We start from the raw sequence: 25,282 nt of genomic DNA on the forward strand, positions 1-25,282 counted from the left end.
GTCTCAAACATCAAAAAATCTTCAAGTAGGCCTAACACAACCAAAAATTTCCGATTTTGTTAACAAACACAAAAAAATGCAACCAGGTGACCCTGCTGCACAAAGCATCACTAAACAAATTGCAAAAATGTTGGCTTCTGAGATGCTGCCTTATGACTTTGTTGAAGGCAAAGGTTTCAGGGAGTTACTTGGCAACAAGTTCATAGCGCCCACTTACCAAGTGCCCTCCAGAACAACGTTTTCAGAACACTACATACCAGATTTGTACAATGAAACCAAAGAAACGCTTAAGTCCCAGTTGTCGAATGATTTGCCTAGAATATCAGCTCTGTCTCCGACATCAGATAGTTGGACATCTCGGTCCACTGACAGTTATGTCAGCCTGACGTGTCATTACCTGCAACCAGATTTTACCTACGTTTCATTTGCACTGAACACTGTTGTGTTGCAAGAGTCCCACACGAGTGTTAATATCAGCACAACGATCAAGTCTCTTTTGTCAGAGTGGGGAATATGTACGGAAACATGTACTGTTCCCATATTTTCCATTACAGACAATGCAGCCAATTTTAAGCTGGCTTTCTCTTCACTGTTTCATGAACGTTCACGATATGCTTTGCCCACACCCTCCAAATAGCCATTGTAGACAGTAAAAAGGATTGTCCCGGTGTGAAAACTCTACTGAGCAAGGCTAGAGGTATTGTTGCTCACTACAGGAGGAGTAGTTTGGCTAGAAAACGACTACACAAACTCCAGGCACAACTAAATATGCCTCAGCTTGAGGTAATACAAAATGTAGACACACGTTGGAGCTCTGAATTTCTCATGTTAAAGCGGCTGTTACAAATAAAAGCTGCCTTGGTCGCAGAACATGCCAACAGTGGAAATACAGAAATGTTGTCATCATCGGAATGGAAACAAGCAGAAAGTATTGTTGAGGTGCTACAACCATTAGCTGAAGCAACAGAAGAAATGAGTGGCGAAAGTTATCCAACCACATCAATGATAATACCAATTCTCCACTGTCTAACATCCAACCTAGAAAGCCATGCACAACAGCAGAAAGATGGCATTTTGTTTGCCAAAGCATTGTGCAAAAACTTGAAGTCACGATTTCCAAATTTCAAGAAGGAGCAAGTCAGTTGCATTGCAATGCTAGTAGACCCTAGATTTAAGGGCGTGCTGATGTCTGATGTTGAGGCAGAAAGTATTCTTGGTACTGAATTAAAAATTTTACCAAAAGAAGCAAATGAAAAGGTGATTGTAAAATCTAGTGAAGAAAAATCTGTTTTGTGGGCTGCACTTGACTCACTGCCCAACCAACCAGCCACTAACCAGAAAGAAGACGAAATAAGAAATTATCTCGGTGAACCGCGTCTTCCAAGAAGTGACGATCCACTGGGTTGGTGGAGAAATCATGGAAGCAACAAATATCCAAACTTGTCTGTAGTAGCTTCAAAATATTTAGGGATTCCTGCCACTCAAGTGAGTTCTGAACGACTGTTTTCAGTGGCAGGTAATGTTGTTACCAGTAGAAGGGAATGCCTTCTCCCTCATAATGTTGAACATTTGGTGTTTTTGAAGGCAAATTTAAAATGACATTTCATATGTTGAACAATGACATTTGGTATGTTTAACTATAATAACAAATCTTTAGATAGTTAATTTTTTTTTTTTTACTTAACTGCCTAAAATACAAAGCACCATTGTAGTTCTAATGTAACTGCATACAAATATGATTTGCTTTATTCATTGTAATTTTTAGAATTCAATTTTTTTGCTTATTACTTTGCTTTGTTACTATTAAAAATATAATACAGATTAAACTTTGAATCAAAGCCTTACTATTACCTATTAATCCAGTATTTAATAATTTAAGTGTAATATTGCCTTGTCAAGAAATATACATATTCGCAATTCGATTCGGCTTCGCGAATATTTTTAGTATTCGATTCGATATTCGCTTCGCATCCAAAAAACACTATTCGCACAGGCCTAATACAAACCTAACAAGTCGAAGTTGAATCGAAGTCTAAAATTTTTCAATTTCAGGAAAATTATATAACATTTGCGATATCAACCAACTGGGCTTTTACCGGAGAGAGAACTTCAAGCATATTTTGAGATAAAATGAGTTTTTTTTTTATTTCCATTTATTATTTTACAGTGCCAAGTTAAAAATTCAAACAATCACGAACATTAAATTATTTACGCATTTATTTTATTTATGCTTGATTGAAGTTGAGAAATGTATGTCGTAATTTGTTTATTGCTTGATAATGAGTTACTTCATTGTATTAGAAAAATTGGGAACTTAAACATTAGTCAAAAATATGTTTTCCAGCATTAGGCAGTTGGTGTAATACAAAACATGTGTTTAGTAATTTGGAATAATGTTAAAATCTGTTTTTGAATATCCGTTTGTAATTATATAAGATGTATTAAAATTAATTTTGCATTTGTGTGGTTAATATAATCCTTTTTGTTACTAAGTGCCAAAATTATGGTCCTTTTAGGTTCGTATTCCCACAACCCTATAATACATCTGTGGTTGGATGCTTTCTTCTTTTATCATGAAAAAAAAATTAGTTATCTTTATAAATCATAAGGTTCGAGTATTTTTGACATGTGGTTATTATTTTGGTGAACTTCATTTTACTTTCAAGATTCAGTTTTTTGGACTGTGCAGCAAATAATTAATTTTAAATGAGGGACATTAGCAACAACTGGCATAATGTGGGCTCTTGCCGTAGTAATGAATGACTGAAATTCCTGATAATATATTTCTTGTACGATGTAAGTCATTAGGTACCGCACGTGGGATAGTGCAGGTATGCAGTGATGTCATACTGTCACGTGAGCAGTCTGGGGGCAGGCACTTGAGGAAGTGTGTGTTGCGTGCCGCAGGCTACGAGATGGTGAGGCTGCCTGAAGACTCCACACTCAGCGGCTTTACGCCCTTGATGCCTATTTGCCACGAGCCGGTCTACGTCAAGAATGACGTGGATATGGTAAGTACCCTCCTTGTCGGTCAAGCAATTGTTTACGTTTAGGAATCATATACGATAGTTTTCTTTGCAATGTTTGGAAATGCAGGCTTTGAAACTTTATATTGCCGTAAAACAAATTCCCTGTAATCATAACTGTGCCGTAAATTAGGCATTTCATCACCTTTTTTAATTTTTTCTATAATTGTAAAATTTTTTGGGGTTTCTTATTTTTTAAATTTATCTGGTTGTTAATGGGGGTGATTTACTTTTTGTTAGGCCGGTGTACACCACGGATTTAAACTTTGTGCCAGTGGACCGAAGCCCCTTCCCAGGGGGCCAATCTGATATTTTGCTGTCTAATGTGGACATGGTCAGCCCGGTTGAAATTTCTCTCGCCTGCAGTCACGTCCCAAATTTGTAATTTTAATTCCCTGCACGACCAAAACTGCATAGAGCAGCTTCTGGGCTGCAAGCTGCTACTTCTCAGAGAGCTGCTGAGAGTAGTAAGTCTTGTCACGAACGCGTATCCCATGGACGGTTGTTCCCAGCTTCGTTGCGCCTTTTGTTTCCCCCACCCTTTCCCCTTAGTTCTGAGAAATCCAGGAGCAGTGACCTGACATGAACTTAGCCACGAGACCTAAAGAGACCTCCACGAAACCTAGCGGCAGAAAAAAGCAACTTCACCCATGGTGGCCAGCGAGCTGAGACTACACTCGTGACACCTGGCGGCGAGTCAGTTCACCGCCTCCGTTTGTTCCCCTTTACGCCGCCAGAGCGCAGCGCCGCTACGCCTTATGGCCCTATGCTTCTTCCTCCCGACCTGTAGAAGTCGATTGTTTGTTGCTTCCGGTCCTGCCGGTAGAGACTGCAGCAGTCGCCCTTTGGCGCGAACTACTGAAGTCGTGCGTACAACCACTCGGGCACCTTCGGAAATTTTCGGCCTAGAACCAAACCTTCCCCCTCCTTTGACCCGGGGCCTCACCGCCCGATTTAATTAGGAGCTTTACCCGCCATTGCGGTACTCAGTCCTTTGATCGCGGCTACTGACCACGTCTTCTCGACGTCCTCTGCGCTAGGAGGTTTTTCGCTGGAATTGCGAATTCGGGTGCAGAAGAGATGTAGTCAGTTGCTCTAAGGGATGTGATCCCATTTGTTCAGTAGTCGGTCAGTAGTAGTAATTAGTTCAAGTCATGTCTCTAATTTTTAAGTTTTAGTGTTTTTTTTTTTTTTTTTTTTTTTTTTTCTAAATTTTCGTCTTCGTTCGCGCATCCGCGTCTTCTCGGTCCGCGGCATCCTGATGTCGGCGCGAGACACCTAGTGAGCTCCGAACTCTTCACCTTGTTTGGTGAGTAATCCGGCCCTTCCCCCCACATTCCCGTTTGTTGGCCTTTTGCGCCGACTGTGTATGACTGTCTGGAAGCAGGTCTAATTCGTTTTGAATTTGGCTTGGTTTTCAGACAGGGTCGAAGTGCTGGAGAGACAAATTGCTCCCAGCTCGTGGTCCTGCACCTCCACTGCGGGTCACGTTAGAAGAGATGTTTCCGCGACTTATCTTTTGAAGACCCGGGTGGTAATGTAAAATCAAATTTCCCCCCCCCCTCCCCCCCCCCCACTTTCTAGCTACGAACTACATTAATCGAATGAATAGCCTACCAGCGAACAGTGCTTTCCTCAAGAATATGTAGAATGAATAAAACTAATCATCGATGTAATAATTGGACGAATCAAATTTTGGTGTGATACTTATAAATTTTTGTTTATGTAATTGTTTATTGTTAAAGTTGATTATGTGTTGTTATACTAATATCGGGCCGGCCCTTTCTCGAAAAACTTAAGTATATTGTTAATATCATTAGTTGGGAAACTTATAAATGCCAAATCAAATGGAAAACAGAATTCATTATTTCATTTTTAAATAAAACAGGGAACCTATAGACCAAGCTACTTGTGTAGTGTTAATTTATTTATGATATACTTTCTTCCCTTAAACAATCCACCAGCTCCCAAGTTGCTTGTGGCAGGGAGATCCAAATTGTCTTGTTCTCCACCTCGTGCCACCTCTGGTCAATAACTTTATTTTTCTTATTATTCTTACCCAGCAAGTTTCCAAGTCTCTTTTTAAGTAATTTAAAAATAATTTAATTTTGAGGCACGAGGGGCGTTTATTCTTTATTAATATATATTTAACCACATTTGCCAATGTTTTAAGAATGATACAGTTAAGTGTACTTTTTTTTAACTCAGATTTCACCAAAAAAAATTGATTTTTGATTATGCAGTTAACTTTTTTTAACATAACGTAACTAAACCTAACGTAACTAGATCCTGAAAATTTTTGCGAACTGCTAAATACCGTGAAATCCAATGCAATCTATTTTACAAAAAAGTGAATAATTTTTTTTAAATACTTTATTCCCATGGACTGGCACACTCAACTCGTTATCATGATGGGAATCGTCCTGAATGTGATATATAAGAATGTTGGAGTTGCTGGTGTCACGTCGTGTGCGCAGGAGGAAGCGTGCATCGCCCTGCGAGTGAGGTCCATCGTGTTCTTCGGGACGGTGTGGCTGTGCGGCGAGGACCCGCCCGTGCTGAAGCTGCACAAGTTCGACAACGGCCTGAGCGAGTACGTGTCCATCGTGGCGTCGTCCGGCCAGTGTTCCCTGTCCTCGCCGCCGGAGGAGCAGGTGCGTTTGTCTTTGTGATGCCACAAAAACTCTTATAGGCCTGATAATCTATATTTCTTTTTAAGACTTAATCCAAAAATTGTTTAAATGTAGTGTTAGATTAAATATGAGCTTGAAAACGTTGTGTTGACGTATGGAGCAAGTGCTTGCTGTGGGATGGTTTCCTCTGACACACTTGCATGTTAACTGTACTGTTCAGTGACTTTAATAAAGGACCATTTGTATATATTCTCATTTGTTTGTGCTTGGAGCGTGGACATGTAACAGTGGTTTTTTTTTTTTTTTTTTTTTTTTTTGTTGGATGCGGATGAAATATTCTCCTCCTTGCTTGTGTGTCCAACAAAGGACAGTAAAAATTAAGATGGCCGCCTGGACACAAGTTGGTGCTGGGCGCTGCTATAATTCACCAATTCTCGGGTGAATTGTTAAACTTGCGTGGTCACGGAACATGCACGCTGGGGGATGTGTGTCGGGTCCAGAGCGACAGCGAGCTGGTGCTGGAGAGCTTCAGCGAGGACGAGCTGGCGGAGGCTGAGACGCAGAAGGCCCCGGGAGCGACGGAGCAGAGGCCCGCCTCCTCGGAGATCCAGAGCCTGCTGAGCCGCAAGGAGGAGCTGGAGAAGAGACAGGAGCACCAGGAGAGACATCGCCAGCGCGTGCAGGTGCGAGCTTGGTTAGGGCTTCGTGAAGTCAATATTAATGGAATCTTATTACAATCACTTTCATGAAACTCTTATAGCAATTTTAACTATATTTGCATTTTGTATTTTTTTCTTGTTTTTAGTTATTTTTATCTTGTAGTTTCTACGGACGTAATCACTACTCCCTTTGCTTAGTTATTTAAAATCCAGGGGAATTTAAGGTGCTGTTTTTCAGAATAATCAAGCAATATCTCTTTTATCGTATAATCGTCGCACGCGCGTAAATGTCGCACCCATATTTTAGGCCGTCAAAATTGGGATAAAAAAACTTCTCTCGTAAACTCGCATGAGGTTTTTGGTCCCGTTAGTAGATGCCAAGCGCTTTGTGTAGGTATCTTTTCCGTTAAAACAATGTATTTGAAAGTAGAAATCTAATATTTATTCGGTAATTACCACTTAAATAATTAACAGAAAAATACAAAGTTGTCTAACGTGTAAATTTCCTTATAAAGATGTTTTTAAACGTTATTTCCTTTATCTGATCGTCTGCGTCGCCGCGGTGTAGGTATCTTTTCCGTATAAAACGATGTATTTTAAAGTATAAAACTAAAATTTAATTTCGGTCATCACCACTTATTTATTTAAGTAATGGAAATACGAAGTTGTCTGACAGTTAAATTTTCTTTTAAAGACGTTTTTAAACGGTATTTCTTTTATCTGATTGTCTGCGTTGCCGCGGCGTACCGCTTATAAAAATGTAGCAAGCGCATCATTCATGTTTGGTTACCGTATTTACTCGCATAATGTCCGCAGTAATTTGGCTACATTTTTGACAGAAAAAATGGGGTGCGGACATTATGAAGTGAAATCCGAAAAAAAAAATTTTTCCTCATAATTTTACATGTTTTGTGTAGAGTAAAAAAATTGTTCTCTCATAATTAGTTTACTAGCAGAGCGCTGGTGAGTGGCGACCCTCCGCAGTGGACGTGAGAAATGACAGGTGACGAGATAATTGGGTGCCGGCGATTAGTGGAAGACGCCACTCTTTTTTTTTTCTTCTCTCACTCGCGTGTGCGCTCTTACGTTCAGAAGCCGCAGCCAGCCTACACAAAATAAACGCTTTGCGAGAAAAGATATTTTTTTAATCTTTCATTGAGATGGCCACTGACAGCACGGGGCAGATTAATGTCTGCATTAGCCGGCGCCGGTGAGCCTCCCTCCCTGTCCCTTGCCTACTGTGTGTATAAAAAAACCGTGCGCATGTACCCCCACCACTTCTCCGCTACCTCCCCTACTTTGTGACGTAGTGTGAGTTGACGTGTACTGGCTTGTGCTATATATAGCCCATCCCCTTGCAACTCGCGTGACGTTGCAGGCAGCTGCGCAGTGGAATGCGAGTTTCTGAGTCCGGACGGTTTCACCGCACTACAAAACCCTCTCAGCGACCGCTCCGGAGAAATGAACAACTCAAAGTCAAAGCATTGCTGACAGCGTCGGTAAATTTCCATCCCGTTACTGTGCCTTTCAGGGGTGGCCAAGGTTGCTTTGTCTAGTGCGGACTTTATGCGGATTTTAAAAAATTCCATTTCAAGTATTTAAAAAGAAATGTGTGGACATTATGCGAGGCGGACATTATGCGATTAAATACCGTATGTTGCTTCCCGTATAGAGCGTGTGCATGTAGTCGAATATCGATATATTCGCTGATTGGATGCAATGCGCGCTCTCTGTCAGGTGCCGAGTTAACTACATTTGATAGCCCACATTCTTTCGTGGAAATGTGTACTATGACACGTTAGTTCACGTCAGATTCAAGTGGCTTGCGTTCGCGTTACAGTTTTGGTTTTTCTATTTAAAATTGAAGAAAGGTTTTTGTTTAATGAATTATTAAAATAGATTGTTTGGCGTGTTCTTGTATACCTCACCTTTTTTTAAAAATAAACTTACTTTCCATGAACGGGTTTTGTTTTAATGAATAACTTTACCTAACAAAAAAATTTGTTTCCCGCATAATTGTCTTACCCCTACTTTTCAAACTTGATTTTAGAATAAAATGTGCGACGATTATGCGAGAAAACACGGTAGTAGTCGTCTAATCAAAGTTGTCATTATCACACATTTTTTTAATGGGAGCTGCTATTTTTATTTACTTTATGGTTTTTTTACACATACATAGTAGGTATATTTGCAAAATAAAATTCACTAAAATTTTAATATTGCTGTTGATATAAACTAAGGCTGAGCGCAGACAAAATCAGACAAGACGTGATGCGATATGACGTGACATGTAACATCACAAGAGACTTGCGAAAACGTAAAACCGTCTCTTCGCAACAGCTTAACACCGCATTTTCGTTACGTATGTTCTTTAAACAAAATTTTTTTGTGGCATTTCTTCGAAGATGGTGTATAGAACATGGGTTTTTTTCTGTACTAAATTTACTATTTGATCTGCATTCAGCTGAATACAGTCAAACCTCTATCTAGCGAACTGTCCGTGTTTATCGTATACTTTCTACGGTCCCGGCAAAATTGCCATACAACTAATGTTAAAAAAGTCAGTTTGTACCGATGTTCCAATTATCGTTTTGTCCGCATCGATCGTACAAAATATGTGGTCCCGTCACTAAAAATTATAATAGATGATCGTTTAACCATAAAGATTTTGCAGAAATAACCATTTCTTAGAAAGAAACCGTCATAAATACTGTAACGATAATATACAGAAGTAGTAAAAATCACCTTAAATCTGCAGCCATTTTTATAATAGCAACGAGTGAATCTCCATTTTCTATGGAGTGAACTGTCAACAAACAGTAGATGGCTAACATTGGTGCCTTATTTCCGTGAAATCGACTCGTCATGAAACGTTGCCACATTATCGACTTGTATTTATGTACGAAACTTTTTCATGTCGGCTAAAATGGTAACGTAAAAAACAAAAAAAAAAATATACCATACGTATATAAAATTATTCCAAGAATAAACATGTCCCTTATTATGACTGAGCATTGAGACCTCTCGTTTATAAGGTACAAAGAAACCAATATGGCATCCGCTGTGGCGTTGGAAATTTATTGATTCCTGTGCAGCATGGTGAACGCATTTCTGTAGGCCGGTATTTCATTGTTTCATCTATGGCACATGTTACTTCCTGATTCTGATCAGTTTTTTTACTTTGCGGGAAGCCTACAACTCACGTAGTTTCGGTTCCCTGCAAGAATTTCCGAAGATTTCCGAAGTTTTGCGTTTTGGTATTAACGCCACTTTCAGCTGCTAAATCAGAAGTTCAAGCATGTTGTGACTGACCTAACCTAACTTAACCCTTCAATTTTTTTTTTAATTTCAATTTTTGAGAGAAATCCGAAGTTGCACGAACGTGGTAGGGCACCGAAACTACGTGAGTTGTAGGCTACCGTTACTTTACATGTGCGTGAATGTTGACTTAATAAGAAGCGCATAAGTGAGGTTAACATTTTAGAGCGATTAAAATGTCTCGGCTAGTAAATAGTTGAGAACACTTGATGAACGAATTAGGATTATTAAAGAAATTGAAATTGAATTGTAGGTATTGTGCATAGGCTATGTTTTTTTTTTTTTAAGTGTAAATTGAATTAAGTAAAAAGCTTCAATTGATTAAACTTTAATGACAAGTAACTGATATATTTCTGACACTAATTTTGAGGTTGAAACATTTTTTTCAAAATCTAAGAGTGAAGTCCACATCTATTGAATGTCCGCATCTACTGAATATTTTTGTTGGTCCCCTGAAAAACGATAGATAGAGGTTTGACTGTATTGAGGAAAATTTAATTAAAACTTTACAAGTGAATATGTGCTTAAATGAAACTAGCAAATTAAAAAAACTGTCTTTAGCTATAAACACACTATGGCATGCCTTCGATTGACAAATGTTTTAATACTTACCCATGCACAGAACACTGCAGCTATCACACAGTATGCTCGCGACGAAGTTGGAGCTGTCATTCAATGACATTGCCTCCTGTCTGATAGCGTCAGTTTTCTGACATCATGCCACGTCTGGTTCTGTGTGCATCGCTTGTATGTAATTACGATGTTTTACCACATAATTGTCACACATTTTGTGATAAAATCAATTTTAAAAAGTAAGGGTGCGATATTTAATGGAAGAAAAGCATTATTGTTGGTGTTAAGTTTTTCATAAAAAGAAAACATGTTGCATGGAAAGTACATTTTATTATAAACAGAGTATTCAAAACCACACGACAAACAATTTAAAATAATTAGTAATGCAACATAAACATATTTCGTTCAACTTAAAATAGAAAAACAATAACCGTGACCGAACATGAACCAGAACTATTGTAGTACACAATAACCACGAATGAATGCCAGCTATCAAATATAGTTTACTCGGCACAAGATAGAGAGTGCGCCTTGCATTCATTCAGTGCGTTATTGATATCAATATCCATCTTCGATAATATAATTTATCTTTGTCATCCATTGTGTGGCATTCCTTAGTTTTTAGTAACCCAATTCCTTTCTTTATTAAAATAATTGCAACATTATTTACCCCACCGTTTATCCATTTGTATCTTACACTTATGAACTTGCACAGAGCACTTGTTCACTGAGAGGCAACTCACAACACAATGACTAGTAGGAGGAAGCTGGCTAAGGGTTGCAAGTTGAGACAGGAAAGAAACAAGTCACTGCTTGAGTAACTCCTGTTAGGTCCACTTGTTATGTTTACTAAAGAAACTATTATCACCCTATTTAGATCTAACTTTTCTTAGGTAAATTTTTATGTGGTATAATGGAGAATCAATTATTAAGACAAGTTTAACTAAAAAAAAGTTAGATAGGATTTTTATGATATAACAAGTCATTAATTAGCAGAACTTTCACGCGCATAAATTTTCATAAAAAAAATCATTTCAATATGATACAATTGTGAAACTTTGTACACAACTTACTAAAGAGGTTTGGTATAAAATATATTTTTTTCATCAAAATTAAAAATTCAAATTTTTGTTATTTATAAATAACCTTTTTTGAGTTCTTTGGAAAAAATACGTATTGTGATGTGTGGTACACTCAAATTATATGTCAAATTAAAGTCCTCGTCATTCTAAAGAGAATGGGTACAAAGTTGAGTTTTCTAGAACAAAACTATTTTGGAGTTATGTGCTTTTAAATATTTCAAAATGTTCGTACAAACTATTGTTTATTAACTTTGTTTTTTGGTCATACTGATGAGTAGAACACAATCACCAATTAAGATACATTTTGAAAACCTCAATGTTTAAATTTATTATTTTATTTGTTGAGTTGATATGAAATGAAAAGATATATATATATATATATATATATATATATATATATATATATATATATATATATATATATATATAAACAATAGTGCATGCTGTTTATTCATTGTAGAGTCTATGGAAATGTTTCTTTAATTTCAAAGCTTGTATTAATTCATTAGAAAACCAAGCAGGATGTTTAGAATTTTTTTTATTATAAAGAGGGAAGAAGCTGTTTATATACGATAATAGATAAAAAAGTAGTTGTGGTTGTGGATGTAAGTAAACCTGAAAGTTGTACCAGGAAGTCACTCGGCTGAAGGATGGCGGATGGTGTTGCTGCTGACTCAGGCCATCCTGAGGGAGACGGTGGTGATCGTGGAGATAGAAGTGAGGCCGCACTACCTGGTGCCGGACACCAACTGCTTCATCGACTACCTGCCCCTGCTCCAGAAGGTGTCCCAGGCGACCTCGTCGCTGCAGCAGCCGCTCTACACCCTCATGGTCCCGCTGGTCGGTGAGTCTAGTATCAACTGGAACGGCTAGTGACATGCATTTTTTGTTTTATTTTATGGCATGAAGTGGTGTTATTTGCCCCAATTATTTGTGCACATCTACGTAAAAATTTTACCTACATAGTTACATCTTTCTTTTAAAATACCAATAGAATGACTTAATTTTTACATCCCTACAGCTCGTTGCTAATAGCAGCAGTACAAAGTTATGCAACACACAGCAAAATTATATTTACTTATACTATTATGGAGAAATATTCATTCAACTTTGAATTGTTTTTTAATTATTTTTTTTTCCTTGATAAAGATCATGGAGTAATGTCCGTATAAACATGCTTGCTATATTGGAATTTACTGGACCCATGCGATTTTTTTTGTTAAATTTCTTTTTTATCATGTCACTTATAACGGTTCGTTACATACAAAAAATAAACAGATGCTCAATGCTGATTGTAATTTTGTTGTTTTTATTTTTTCAAATAGAATGCACAGACGAATCCAAACACTTCCAAAAGAGGTTGCTCACTCATTCCGCATACATCTGCCCGTCGAAAAATGCTCGTAGTTCGCGTGATGAGAATTAACGAAAAAAATAGCGTCCGTCAGTAATGTTTTGCTGCAAGTACACGAAATTAGTGCGGCCTTAAACATGACCGCACCCAGCGAAAACGAATTTCGCCACGAGCCAAAACGCTGACGAAGGTGGCCGCAATTTCTAATTATGTCTGAACGAAAAATAAAAAATAATTAGGTTAACTTAATAATCGCCTGGCTCTGACCACCAATTTGCATGTATTTATTGTTCTGACTGACTAGTTGTGCAAAGTTAATTTGTAATATTTGTACATTATCACACTTAACTTATTAAAGTTAATTTTCTTTAGTTAACTTGAAAACACAGAGCCAACTATTTAATTATTCAATCCGAATTTGAATGCTAGTTTCGTCAGTAACACTGATGTCAAGAGTATGTGATCATAAATTGTTTAATTTGGCGTTGAGTTTTTTTCCGTAATAAGTTTTGTTTGGCTGAACTGGGAATAGCATATGCTGATATCTAGTTGTCATTGTTTTTGGAGAATATATAGTCAATCTATGCTTTTCTGTTGGTTTTAATTGTCTCTTTGAGTTGAAGTGCAATAGTAGTTTGAGTTGAGCTTAGTGTTTACATGTCAAGTTTTCTGTGGCACCCAGGCTTTTTCAAATATTACCTGAACTTTTGAAAGATTGATATTGATGACTAGGGACGTGCGAAGCTTCGAAATTTTCGAATCCGAAGTGAATATTTTTAGGATTCGTATTCGATTCGTTCAAAAAAATAATATTCGTAAAATTTCAAAGTTTCAAAGGCAAACTAATATAAATTAGTCTTCTTTAACTTGCCATTTAGTAGAGCCAATTATTAAAATGTGCATAATTTCTGCTAAAAACTTCAGGAAAATTGGTTAATGATTCGTATACTTACGTTGAGGTTAAACATACCGACGGCGTACTTGTACATTTCCGTCATACAGAAATATTAGGTACCATAGCAAATATGAACGCCATGACTATTACTAGTGCAGATATTCATTACAAAATATTTATTTATGCATTTCCATCCACAAGACAAAAAAAACACCTCGTTATGCTTAAAATTTAATTTACGTTTTCTAATGTTTGTTTACAACGACAATATTTCCGCCATTTTGCGTCCAGATGCTGCCAACTAGCCGAACTACGCCAGTCAGTTGCACAATGCACACACAGTTGTGTATTAACATGATCACAGAAATAATTTGAATGGAAATATGTATCTTAGTTTTTCAGTTATACGTAGCACGTTTTTCTTTAAATTCTAGTTGTCTTCGCTGTATTAACTGTTTTCATTTATACCCTCTTTTTTCTATGCCTCGACATCACGTTTTTTGTTTACTTGTTCACCACGTTGGTTGTGTTCTATATAAGCGTGCACCGTAAAATTTGAATGGTAAAAAATGTAATTTCATAATACTTTAATTATTTTATTAGAAAGTTGCACCTTTTTATATTTTTTCTAACGTATATTTGTAAACTAAACCTGCAATGGAATCGAAGGAAACTGCTAAGAGATCTCGCAGTGAAGTGTGGAATTATTTCACAAAATTGAGTGACGGAAAAGTTGCAAGCTGCAATAAATGCAAAAAGGAATACAAAATTCCAACAGGCAAGCAGTTCTCTTTATTATTTATTAAGTGAGTCGCTGTTAAAAGCGAAAAGTGCATAAGATGTTGCGTGAAATGTGTTATTTGAAGGTTATATAAACAAAAAATGTGTAGGCTTACTAGGTAGGTTTAATTTTTATTAAAGAAAATATTAGGGAGCAGAAAAATGTGTTCCTGACGTTTTCAGTCACTTTCACAGTCCACAAATTAGCATATATAGCCATAGAATATTTTGTTATACATTCTAATTAACTCAAACCATTTTGTGAATTTAGTAGTTAGCACAATGATATTGTTAACAAGATGTTCAATGGTGCAATGGGGATTCATGCTACAGGATATTTGTCAGGCCCATTTCTGAATAAAGAAAAGGGAAAGGGAAAGGGTGGTGACAGTACAAAATCAAAATAATTGTGCTGTATGTCATGTGGGAGCAGTATTTAACACATCTTGAAAATTATTCGAACTTCGATTCAAATTCACGAATATTTACAATATTCGCTTCGAATTCGATTTGAACTGAAAAAGTCCACTTCGCACAGGCCTATTGATGACACTATTTCTTGAGACTTTGAATTAAACTAATTTAAGATAGTTGAATACGTGTGAGCTGTTACTGTTCGCATCACGCGAAATAATTGACTGTACAAACAACGATTGCAACGGATTGCGTTACGAGACGAAAAACAATGGTGAGCGGGCCCGATAGCCACACTTACCATCACGAAAGCACACGATGAACTGACTTCCTGACGGAAGTTCGACGCGCTGCCAACCTTGGAAGCGTTGCCAACTCTGGAACCATGGTGGCCAACTGTGAAGGGGTGGCGCTGCTACTTGTGCAGCGCGGGAATTCAAATGTTCGAATGTTCAGTCTCAAATTTGTTGCACACGTAAAGTCAGCAAAAATACTTAAATACCTATGTACACTATACACACTCCAAACATTCCGCCCACCTTGAAATGACCCATTTCAACACTACTCAAGAGGCAATGGGCACAACTTCACTACAGGGCGTTTTAGACTCCCAGAGGTGGTACGCACTGTAGCGACCCTAGGCACACCATCAGATCCAGGATGAAGATGCAGGACGCGTCCCAACTTCCATTGCAGGGGAGGTACTCTATCTTCCTTTATCAACACCAATTGGTTTGGTGTGATAGCTATCGTTTGATCTTGCCACTTCGAACGCTGCTGCAGTGTGTGCAGATATTCGCGGTGCCACCGGTGCCAAAAGTCCTGATGCAACCGCGATACTAGTTGCCAACGCTGCAGTCTGTTAAGTTGTACCTGTTCCAATTCGGGTTCAGGATGCGACACCAGCGGCTCCATGGTCAAGAAGTGTCCTGGGGTGAGAGCACGCAGATCATTGGGATCGGAACTTCATGGACAAAGTGGCCTAGAATTCAGTATGGCCTCCACTTGGACCACGACCGTGTAGAGCTCCTCAAAGCTGAGAATCTGTTCACCAATGACCCGATTTAAATGTGACTTGAACGCCTTAACTGCAGCCTCCCACAAGCCTCCGAAATGAGGAGCGGCTGGAGGGTTGAAGTGCCACCTCACTCCAAAAGGAGCTAAACAATCCACTATGGTCTGCTGATGCGATGAGGATGACAACATGCGTTGCAGTTCTGTCAGCTGGTTGTGGGCTCCAACAAAGTTCGTCCCGCAATCGCTATAGAGGTCAGAGGATCTCCCTCTGCGGGCGATGAAACGTTTGTATGCAGCAAGGAACACCTCAGTCGACAGGTCAGACGCCAACTCCACATGAACCGCCTTAGTGGTACAACATACAAATATACACAGATAGGCCTTCAGCAGAGTGACCTTGCGCACACGAGCCAGTTTTATGAAAAAGGGGCCAGCGTAATCCACGCCGGCCTTCGAAAATGGTTTCACTTGCTGAACTCTCATGGCCGGGAGACTTCCCATGAGGGGTGTGAAAGTGGGTGGCTGTGCCTTGAAACACTTCAAGCAGCGGTGTACACAGCTGGTAATTGCCTGCTTATCTGAGAGAATCCAAAATTTCTCTCTAAGAATACTTTGAAGTGCTTGTATCCCGGGATGCTGATTGACGTTGTGATAGTGTTGTATAATCCTGCTCGTCAAGGGGTTTGATTTAGGAAGCAAGGCCGGGTGTTTGTGTTGAAACGGGAGCTTCGACTGGTCAAGCCTGCCACCCACCCTAAGAAACCCATCAGAGTCGAGGAAAGGATGAAGCTTCCGTATCTGTGGTGAGGTTCGCTTATTCTTTCTCAAAGAGGCCAGGTCATCTTTGAACACCATCGACTGAACTCGAAGTATCCAGAAATTTAAGGCAGTCTCCAACTCACGAGGACACGGGGTCCCTGATTCACGAGCACTTTGTGAGTGACGACAATTAGCAACAAAACGCAGAATATAGGCAGTCACTCTCAGTAACTTCATTAGACTGCTGAAACGTTCGACCAGTGAATCAATGTCTTCAGTATACAGAATAGTTGCCAATGCCAACGACTTCTTCTCCTGTTGGACCAAATCGGAAATGTCACTACACGAAGCACTTGCAGGCCATTCATCTGCAGGTAACGTCAACCATGCAGGGCCTGTCCACCAAAGGTGGTGGTCAAGTATCTGGGCAGGTAACAATCCACGTGAGCCACAGTCAGCAGGGTTGTGTTCTGAACGCACGTGCCTCCACCAACTTGAAGGGGTCAGGTCCTGAATCTCACTAACCCTATTTGCCACAAATGTTTTTAACTCATGAGATGAAGAGTGGATCCACGCTAGGGCTACTTGTGAATCAGTCCAGGCAACAATGGAGGTGAATTCAAGTTCCATTCCATGCACATTTATCATGTGATGAAGCAACCGAGACAAGAGAAGAGCTCCACACAACTCCAACCGAGGTAGAGACTGGGCCTTGACAGGGGCTACTTTAGATTTGCCAGCGAGCAGGTGTACCGTGATTGTCCCATCAACATCAACCACACGAAGGTAGACACTTGCTGCATAACCCAATTCTGAACTGTCTGAAAATCCATGAAGTTGATAGGAACAGCCCTGTTTTCCCCTGACAAGGCGAGAGATGTTGAGTGCAGACAGAAGAGGGAGCTGGCTGTTGAACTTGTTCCAGCTGTCTAATATGTTTGGTGGTGGTTTTGCATCCCAGTCGAGATTTTGAACCCAAAGGACTTGAATGAGACATTTTGCAAACATGCTGATAGGTGTCAACCAACCGATAGGATCGAAAATCCTTGCCACATTCGTAAAATTGTCCTTTTTGTCGCAGGGCAGGCGCTGGCTCGGACCTTGTATGAATATGTGTCGGAGGTGGGGTTCCACTGTAGTCCCAGTACCTTGATTACAGTGCAGCTGTCCTGATCCAAGGCTAACGGTTGGAGGGTTTCAATATCCTCAGCAGGAAGCCAATTCAGGAGTGTCGGATGGTTGCTCATGAATTTTCGGAGTTGAAATCCCCCTTTCGCTAAAAGCTTGATGAGCTCTTGCTGCATGGCCACTGCAGAGTCCACAGACGGCGCACCCGTAACAACATCGTCCACATAAACATCCGACAACAACACTCGAGAGGCAGTGGGAAATTGTTCTCTCTCATCTTCAGCCAGCTGCTTAAGAGTGCGGAGTGCCAAGAATGGGGCTGAAGACACTCCATAGGTCACAGTTTTCAGCCTGTAGTCCTGGACTGGAGCTGCGTCACTAGAGCGCCACACAATACGTTGATAATCCTGATGATGACGATGGACATGGATCTGGCGATACATTTGTTTTACGTCTGCCGTGAAAACTACAACATGTAAACGAAAGCTCAATAGTAGATTAAAAATATCTTGCTGCAATTTTGGCCCTGTTAACAAAGTATCATTAAGCGACACACCTGTGGAACTCTTGGCTGATGCATCAAAAACAACGCGCACCTTTGTAGTGGAGCTGTCTGGTTTCACGACAGCGTGGTGAGGTATATAGAAGGCATGGGCACAGTCCATTTCTGTCTCAGCGACTCTTTCCATGTGGCCCATCGCGAGATAATCCTCCATAAACTCGGAATACTTCTGCTTGAGGGCAGGGTCCCCTTTGAGACGTCTTTCCAGGCGAAGCAAACGATTAATGGCTTGAGATCTAGAGGACCCTAACTCTGGCTCAGGCTGACCAAACGGTAACGCAACGCTGTACCGGCCGGTCTCATGCCTTGTGTAAGACTTCACAAACAGCTCTTCACAGTGTACATCCTCGGGAAACTGATGCTTCACAAGGGGAAATTCTTCAATCTCCCAAAACCTTCTCATGACATCAGGTAATGGGGGATGAGAGGTCACCAGCGAAACACAAAGGGATGTCATGTTGGTTGAAGTCTGTTCAATTTCCACCTTCCCCATCAGGATCCAACCTAGTACAGAGTCTAGAGCCACTGGAGACCCATCAATCTTTCCACCTTTCATTAAATACGGAACCAGGTCAGCACCAATAAGTAGGTCGACTGGACCAGGAGTGTCAAAGGCAGGATCAGCAAGGTGCAAGTGTGCCACAGATTTACGAACCCTATCAGACAACTTTGTACCTGGCACGCTACTGGTTATACGAGGAAGCACAAAAACATCCAGCGCAAACTGAGACGCTAAGATGCCAACTGGTGTGATAACAACTGAAACATAGGATTTGGCCACATTGACAGGGGTGTTGGATAAGCCCTGTATGGGCAAATGCGCCCCCCTTTTTGTTAACCGCAGGTTCTGAACACACTTCTCTGAAATGAAGCTAGCTTGGCTAGCAGTGTCAAGCAGTGCCCGAACAACAAATGGTGTACCAGTGCGGTCGAGGATGTTTACCTGAGCAGTTGACAACAGGACAGTCTTAGAACAGCTGGGGGCTGCGGCGGTAACGGCAACTGTCGCAGAATTAGCTTCTGTTGACAAAGCATTGAAGCCTTCTGGAGATGCACAGCTGCCTTCGGGTGGTTGCTGCTTAAAATGTAACAAAGTATGGTGGCGAGCTCCACAATGACGAAATGCTGACGATGGACAACCTTTGGCTCGATGTGCAGGCGAAAGACAATTCAAGCACAGATCCTGTCTTTTCACAATGGTATACCTATCTTTAGGGTCACTTTGATTAAACTTACTGCATTTTACAAGAGCATGTGGGCCACCACACAGACCGCAGGTCTGTGAGGAGCTGACTAAACTATTCAGCGCTTGACCACGAGATTGCTTCCAGCCAGCGAATGGTGGAGAAGATTTTCTCATGGGCGGCTGCAGTCCTGACGACTTGCCACGTGACTGAGCAACAGCCTCCTGAGCGCGACAGTGCTTTTCCAAAAACTTTACGAAATCACTCACTGTAGGGAACTCATTAGTAAGCGACATTTCCCACTGTGTCTGAAGAAAAGAATCTAAGCGCTTGCATAGGATAGGAAGCAGGATCAAGTCCCACTGAGTCACTGGCACGTCCAGTGCCGTCAGGGCAGAAATGCTCTCAGTGATGTTTGTCAACAATTGGCGTAGTGCTTTAGGTGAGTCAGAGGTAACAGCTGGTGCGTGCAAGAGTGCATCTACGTGTATTGCCACGACAAGTCGCTTATTTTCATACCGCCCTGCGAGTAGCTTCCAGGCCACATCAAAGTTGGCATTGGACATAGTCAAGGAACTGATCATCCCTAAAGGCTCTCCACTGAGGGCAGATCTCAGATAGGCTAACTTTTCTACAGGGGAAAGCTCACTATTATTGGTGATAAGTGTACTGAACAAGTTCGAAAAGTTGGGCCATTGCTGTGGACTACCATCAAAACTTGGAAGTGATATCTTCGGCAGGGCCACACGTTGTTTGCTCACCTGAGACTGTGGTTGGCTGGAGGGCTGTACCTTTGAGTCCTGTATGCCGGCTACAACGGCCCTGATTTGTAAGTATTTATCATCGAAAGCTTCCATGCGAGAAGCGTGCTCAGCTACGTCCACATCTGTTTCGCAGATGGCTGCTTCCACCGCGACGCAGTCAGTTTCGAACTGCTCCTTTATGTTTTCCAAGTCGCGCACTGTTGCAAGAAATAAGTTTATTTGCGAGGGGTCCTCACGCGCGCTTTGAGAAAGGTCAAATGCCCGCTTCAGGCGACTCTCTGCGATGCGCACGCGTATCAGCGCTGACCGTTTATCCGCCATAGTAAATAGTCACGTAGTACAATGACTCAACACATAACCTAAAACACCACCACGTGAGAAGTATGCCGGTAAATGCTACCTCGGTGACGCACGAGTAACTACAGCGGAGACAAGCTCAACGTTCAACGAAGCACAAAAGGTTAGAGAAAATTACATACCCAAGAAATTCGCCCTACACACAAAAACGTTCACCACGCGGCACACGACACGCCGAAACAACGAAAGCGACGCCGGCACAAATAGATCCGGCCCGGAGGACCAAAATGTTCGCATCACGCGAAATAATTGACTGTACAAACAACGATTGCAACGGATTGCGTTACGAGACAAAAAACAATGGTGAGCGGGCCCGATAGCCACACTTACCATCACGAAAGCACACGATGAACTGACTTCCTGACGGAAGTTCGACGCGCTGCCAACCTTGGAAGTGTTGCCAACTCTGGAACCATGGTGGCCAACTGTGAAGGGGTGGCGCTGCTACTTGTGCAGCGCGGGAATTCAAATGTTCGAATGTTCAGTCTCAAATTTGTTGCACACGTAAAGTCAGCAAAAATACTTAAATACCTATGTACACTATACACACTCCAAACAGTTAGAATGAAATAGAAATACATATTTTAATTATATAGAAAGTGGTGTTAGTCAACATGAGTCGTTAGAGCATTTAATTAGTTTAAAAGAAGGTACCTAAATTCTATGACAAGTTCCATAAGCAACAAAGTTTTTACTCTAAACTATAACACAATAAAAATGCCATAAAAGTACATTTGGCTAAAAAATTAAAATATTTGATGTTTTAGAGATTTCATTTGGTAGAAGGCAAATGTAACTATGGAGTGAGGAGGAATCAAATATTCAAATAATTTTTTAAAATTTTTTGATTATAAGCTAAGGTACAGAGAAATAAAAACCAAACAATAGCTAAAAAAAAAAAAAAAAAAATGTATGAAGACATTTTTCATAGTTTTCATAGTTTTCTTGCAATTTTCGTACCCAAATTATAATTGAAATCTGTGTAAGTTCTTTTATAAATTTTGATTTGTCAGTATTCTGAGATTTTGTCAGTATTTTATTAAATTGAAAAATTCACATTTTATGTCAATTTTGAGTTTCAAATGACTTTGCCAGAAGGTTTAAATTGTGTGCATTGAAATGCCTCAGTGTTGCGTTTAAAGCACTGTGAGCTGTGCTTGTATGTTGTTACGTCTGCCGCCCGCCTTGCTGGCCAGCCCTCGGTAAGTAACAACAGCAAACCTTTCAACTCTTGCGATTTAGTGGTGAGGCTCTATATTTTTTTTTACTACCCCTAGATTTAAAATGCTCACTTTGATGTGTTTACATGCAATTTTTACGCACACCAACAATCAATCAATTGCGAAGACTTGAGAATTACCTGTATCGTTGGTTCGTGTTTGTACTTTAATAACTAACACCACTCTAATTAGTACGTAGTTCCAAGTATCGACCTGAAAAAATCGCGATCACGTTACACTTTAACGAACAATTTCATTATAAATATTGTAGCTGACTTAACCTAACAAACTTTTGACTATAGTATTATTAATCTAATTTTCCAAAAGTTGTTTCACTGTGTAAAAATATTTTTTTAATGGAATTTAAATTATTGTTCTTACTATTCAAATATGATATTCGTATTTGCAAATAATTTGGTATTCGTGTTTGTATTTGATTCAAAATATGAAACTGATAATCGCACAGGCCTACAGAGAACCATCATCATATCGTTACAGGGCTGGAACAGCTTAGTTGAAAAACTGCGTACGCGCACTGCGTCTAAATTTAGTTACATTTCTGAATGTCGTTTATCTGCAGCGACCAAACTAATTTTTTTATAACTGCCTGCTTGCAGTTTTTACATAGGCCATGTAAATAATGTTGATTGCTCCACATAAAAAATTACAAAAATTTGGTTAGTGCCAATGAGCGAGCGGATGAGTTAAAAGTGACAGAGTTGATGCATCCAATGCCATTACACTAGTGTGTAAATACTGCAACTGATGTGCTGAATTGCATTTGAATGAAAAAATTTCATAGCAAAGCACTTAAAAAGTGATAAACATGTAAACGACAGATAAATATACTCTAGTATTAGTGACGTTGGACAGTGACCCTTCTGCACCCGTATTCAAGACTTTAAATAAATGTTTTGACTGATCCAAAGATCATCATTCTTAACATGGCAAAATATGTTATTTCACTGATGAAAATTATTCCCAAATTTCCATTTTAACAACAACCTATCTTTTCTACAGTTACGAAGCCCTGAAAGATGTGCTAGGGATTTGCATGACAGAAAAGCACATAGCTATGTTGAAATTGCAGAATTCTCGGAGTATAAATTACAATCAGTTTGCACAAGCAGTCGTGCATGCTGTTTGTAAACCTACAATGTTGACCTACTTAGTCACTACAATGTAGTCATCACAGGCAGAAGGCAGAACCTCAAAGAAAGCAACATTGAAGTCTTCACCATGCTGACTTTTGATGACTCAATTCAACACTTAAAGTTTTAATTTTTATTCGCCTTTATTTTTAAAAGTAATAATATAAAACAATTATGAAATAGAATTTCTGTGGAATTAGTTATAAGTATTAGGTTTTGGTTTAATTTGTTTTAAAATAAATTTCTCCAAATGAAATCTGAACATATAAATAAAATAACTTTCCTTTTATTCAGCTCTCTACCTACTGTAGCAAGGTCAATATTGATGGCCAATTTACGACTCTCCCAACTATTTTTTTTAATTTTTTAGTCCGTATTTGTTTTGTTTTGATTTGTGTTGAGTGTTTAGTTTCTGTTTGAACATTTTCTAATGAGACTAGAGATGCTGAAGTTGTGTTGTTTAAACTGTGAATCTGATTTGCAAATTTTTTTTTCACAATGTTAATACGTGAACAAATTGGCAGTAGATTCAAGCACTAGGTACAAGACTACATTCAGCAAGTCATACAAAGACGTATTACATGTTAATGCTTCACATATAAAACCGAAAACATTGCCGCGGTGCTGTGATTTTTTAATCTTGCATACTGGACAGAATGACTTGTGTAGGAAATCGCACGCTAAAAAGCACATAGCCAGCGGGAAATGCCCTTAATCTAAGAAACTGAATTATTTTGTGGATGGTGGTGAAATCCGAGGTAAGCTGGAGAACAAAGTCATGAGCGAGATGAGAATGGCTAGGGTTCACAACAAAACACTATTCTGATGGTACACAAGAAACAAAACTGTGAACAAAGCTAAATTAATTTGAAATAATAATTACTTTAATGTTAGCTAAACTACACGATGTGGCGGACATTTGTAAATATTCTGTATTTAATTTTCTTAACATTTATTTTGGTGCTTAATTTGCGAGATAATTTCGTATTGCCCTGTAGCATACTTAGGAACCTAATTGTCTAAATGGTAAATGTGAGTCAGATAGAATGAACTTGGATTATTTTAGGATCTGTTCCTGGACCTGTTCCATTCCAGGACTTCTCCCTTCGCCCCGCTGCCAACTGCGTAGCGGTGCGGCCGTTAGCCATGTTAACTGTACATGTGCATTTGTGTTTTTACATATTTTAACTGTATTCTAAAAACATTACTGAAGTTACGGGTAATATTTTACCAACCTCTGCAGGTTGGCAGGTATGCAACAGGCTGCAGTGGCATTTGGCTACTGGAAAGTGAAATGTAATGTAAAAATTAAACCATCACATGTTCGCGTTGTGTGAGGGTGCGCAAACATACGTGGAACTGACGGAAAAAAAAAGAGTGTCTTGCTGCTTTTCTGGTTCTCGGGACGGGGATGGATCGGAAAATACAATGCAGTAGACTGGACGGGGTGAACGGGTGTGTAAAACAATCTGGTCTTCTCCTCAGTCTCTCTGAAGCAGTAGTGCACGGGTGTAGTGAGTGTTGGCACCGGGTCGGGGAGGAGTGCTGCGACTCCAGTAAGCTGGAGTGTGCCGCAGCGAGGGGCGTGTGTGCTGCGCAGTGCTGAAGGAGCTGGAGGGGCTGGCGCGGGGCGGGCGGGACAGGGACGTGCTCCCCCTGGCGCCGGTGGAGCCCGCCCACGCCGCGCGGGTGGCGACGGGAGCCAGGCAGGCGCTGGCCTTCCTGCGCTCGCGCCAGGCGGGCGTGCGCTGCGTCACGTCGCGCGGCACGGTGCTGGCGCCCGCCGGCATCACCATGGAGGAGGACACGGAGCCGGGCCAGGGCAACGACGACCGCGTCCTGGCCACCTGCCTGAGCCTGTGCCGCTGCCCGGAGCAGGAGAGCGAGCCAGGTGAGGCTCGTCTGTCGAGGTGAGCGGCCGGCTCGTGTGGTGGGGCCAGGCGGCTGAGGGCGGGCTGGGGCCTTGCGCAGGCGAGCCGCGCCGCCTGCTGCGCGACGTGGTGCTGCTCACGGAGGACCGCAACCTGCGCGTGAAGGCGCTGGCCCGCCACGTGCCGGTGCGAGAGGTGCCCGACTTCGCGCGGTGGGCAGGGCTGGGCTGAACCCCGGCCCCCCCTCGACATCTGTGACGACACGCTGGCTGGGGCAGGAGGGTGAGTGCGTCCCGCCGTCGCCGCCCCTGGCACCCATGGTACGTATGTGCTGCTCGTACTTTCCCACTTGGGTCAAATGCTTTTAGCAGGGAAAATGCAGGAAATTGTAAAATAAAGAAAGTAATAAGCTAACCCGCATTCAGATTCGGTATTCACCACGGTCATATTGATTGGTCTGGCAACTTCCTTGTTTCTCCGTCGGCTCGGTGAAGTTTTGCGGCGGCCTGCGAACTAATGGCGCTTGTAGTAGCTT

General features: G+C 40.7%; 1 protein-coding gene across 1 annotated transcript in view; it reads left to right on the forward strand.

Moving 5' to 3' along the window:
• Positions 1–25,282, forward strand: part of LOC134530109 (telomerase-binding protein EST1A) — a 79,613-nt gene that overhangs the window by 52,043 nt on the left and 2,288 nt on the right. The window contains exons 19-24 of the mRNA XM_063364713.1: positions 2,908–3,011; positions 5,504–5,680; positions 6,160–6,342; positions 11,970–12,135; positions 24,477–24,767; positions 24,848–25,067. Coding sequence (XP_063220783.1) covers positions 2,908–3,011; positions 5,504–5,680; positions 6,160–6,342; positions 11,970–12,135; positions 24,477–24,767; positions 24,848–24,978 — 1,052 coding nt within the window. The 3' untranslated portion in view covers positions 24,979–25,067. The remainder of the gene's footprint in view (positions 1–2,907; positions 3,012–5,503; positions 5,681–6,159; positions 6,343–11,969; positions 12,136–24,476; positions 24,768–24,847; positions 25,068–25,282) is intronic.

The sequence above is a fragment of the Bacillus rossius genome, chromosome 3, assembly GCF_032445375.1.
Source record: "Bacillus rossius redtenbacheri isolate Brsri chromosome 3, Brsri_v3, whole genome shotgun sequence".
Taxonomy (NCBI): domain Eukaryota; kingdom Metazoa; phylum Arthropoda; class Insecta; order Phasmatodea; family Bacillidae; genus Bacillus; species Bacillus rossius.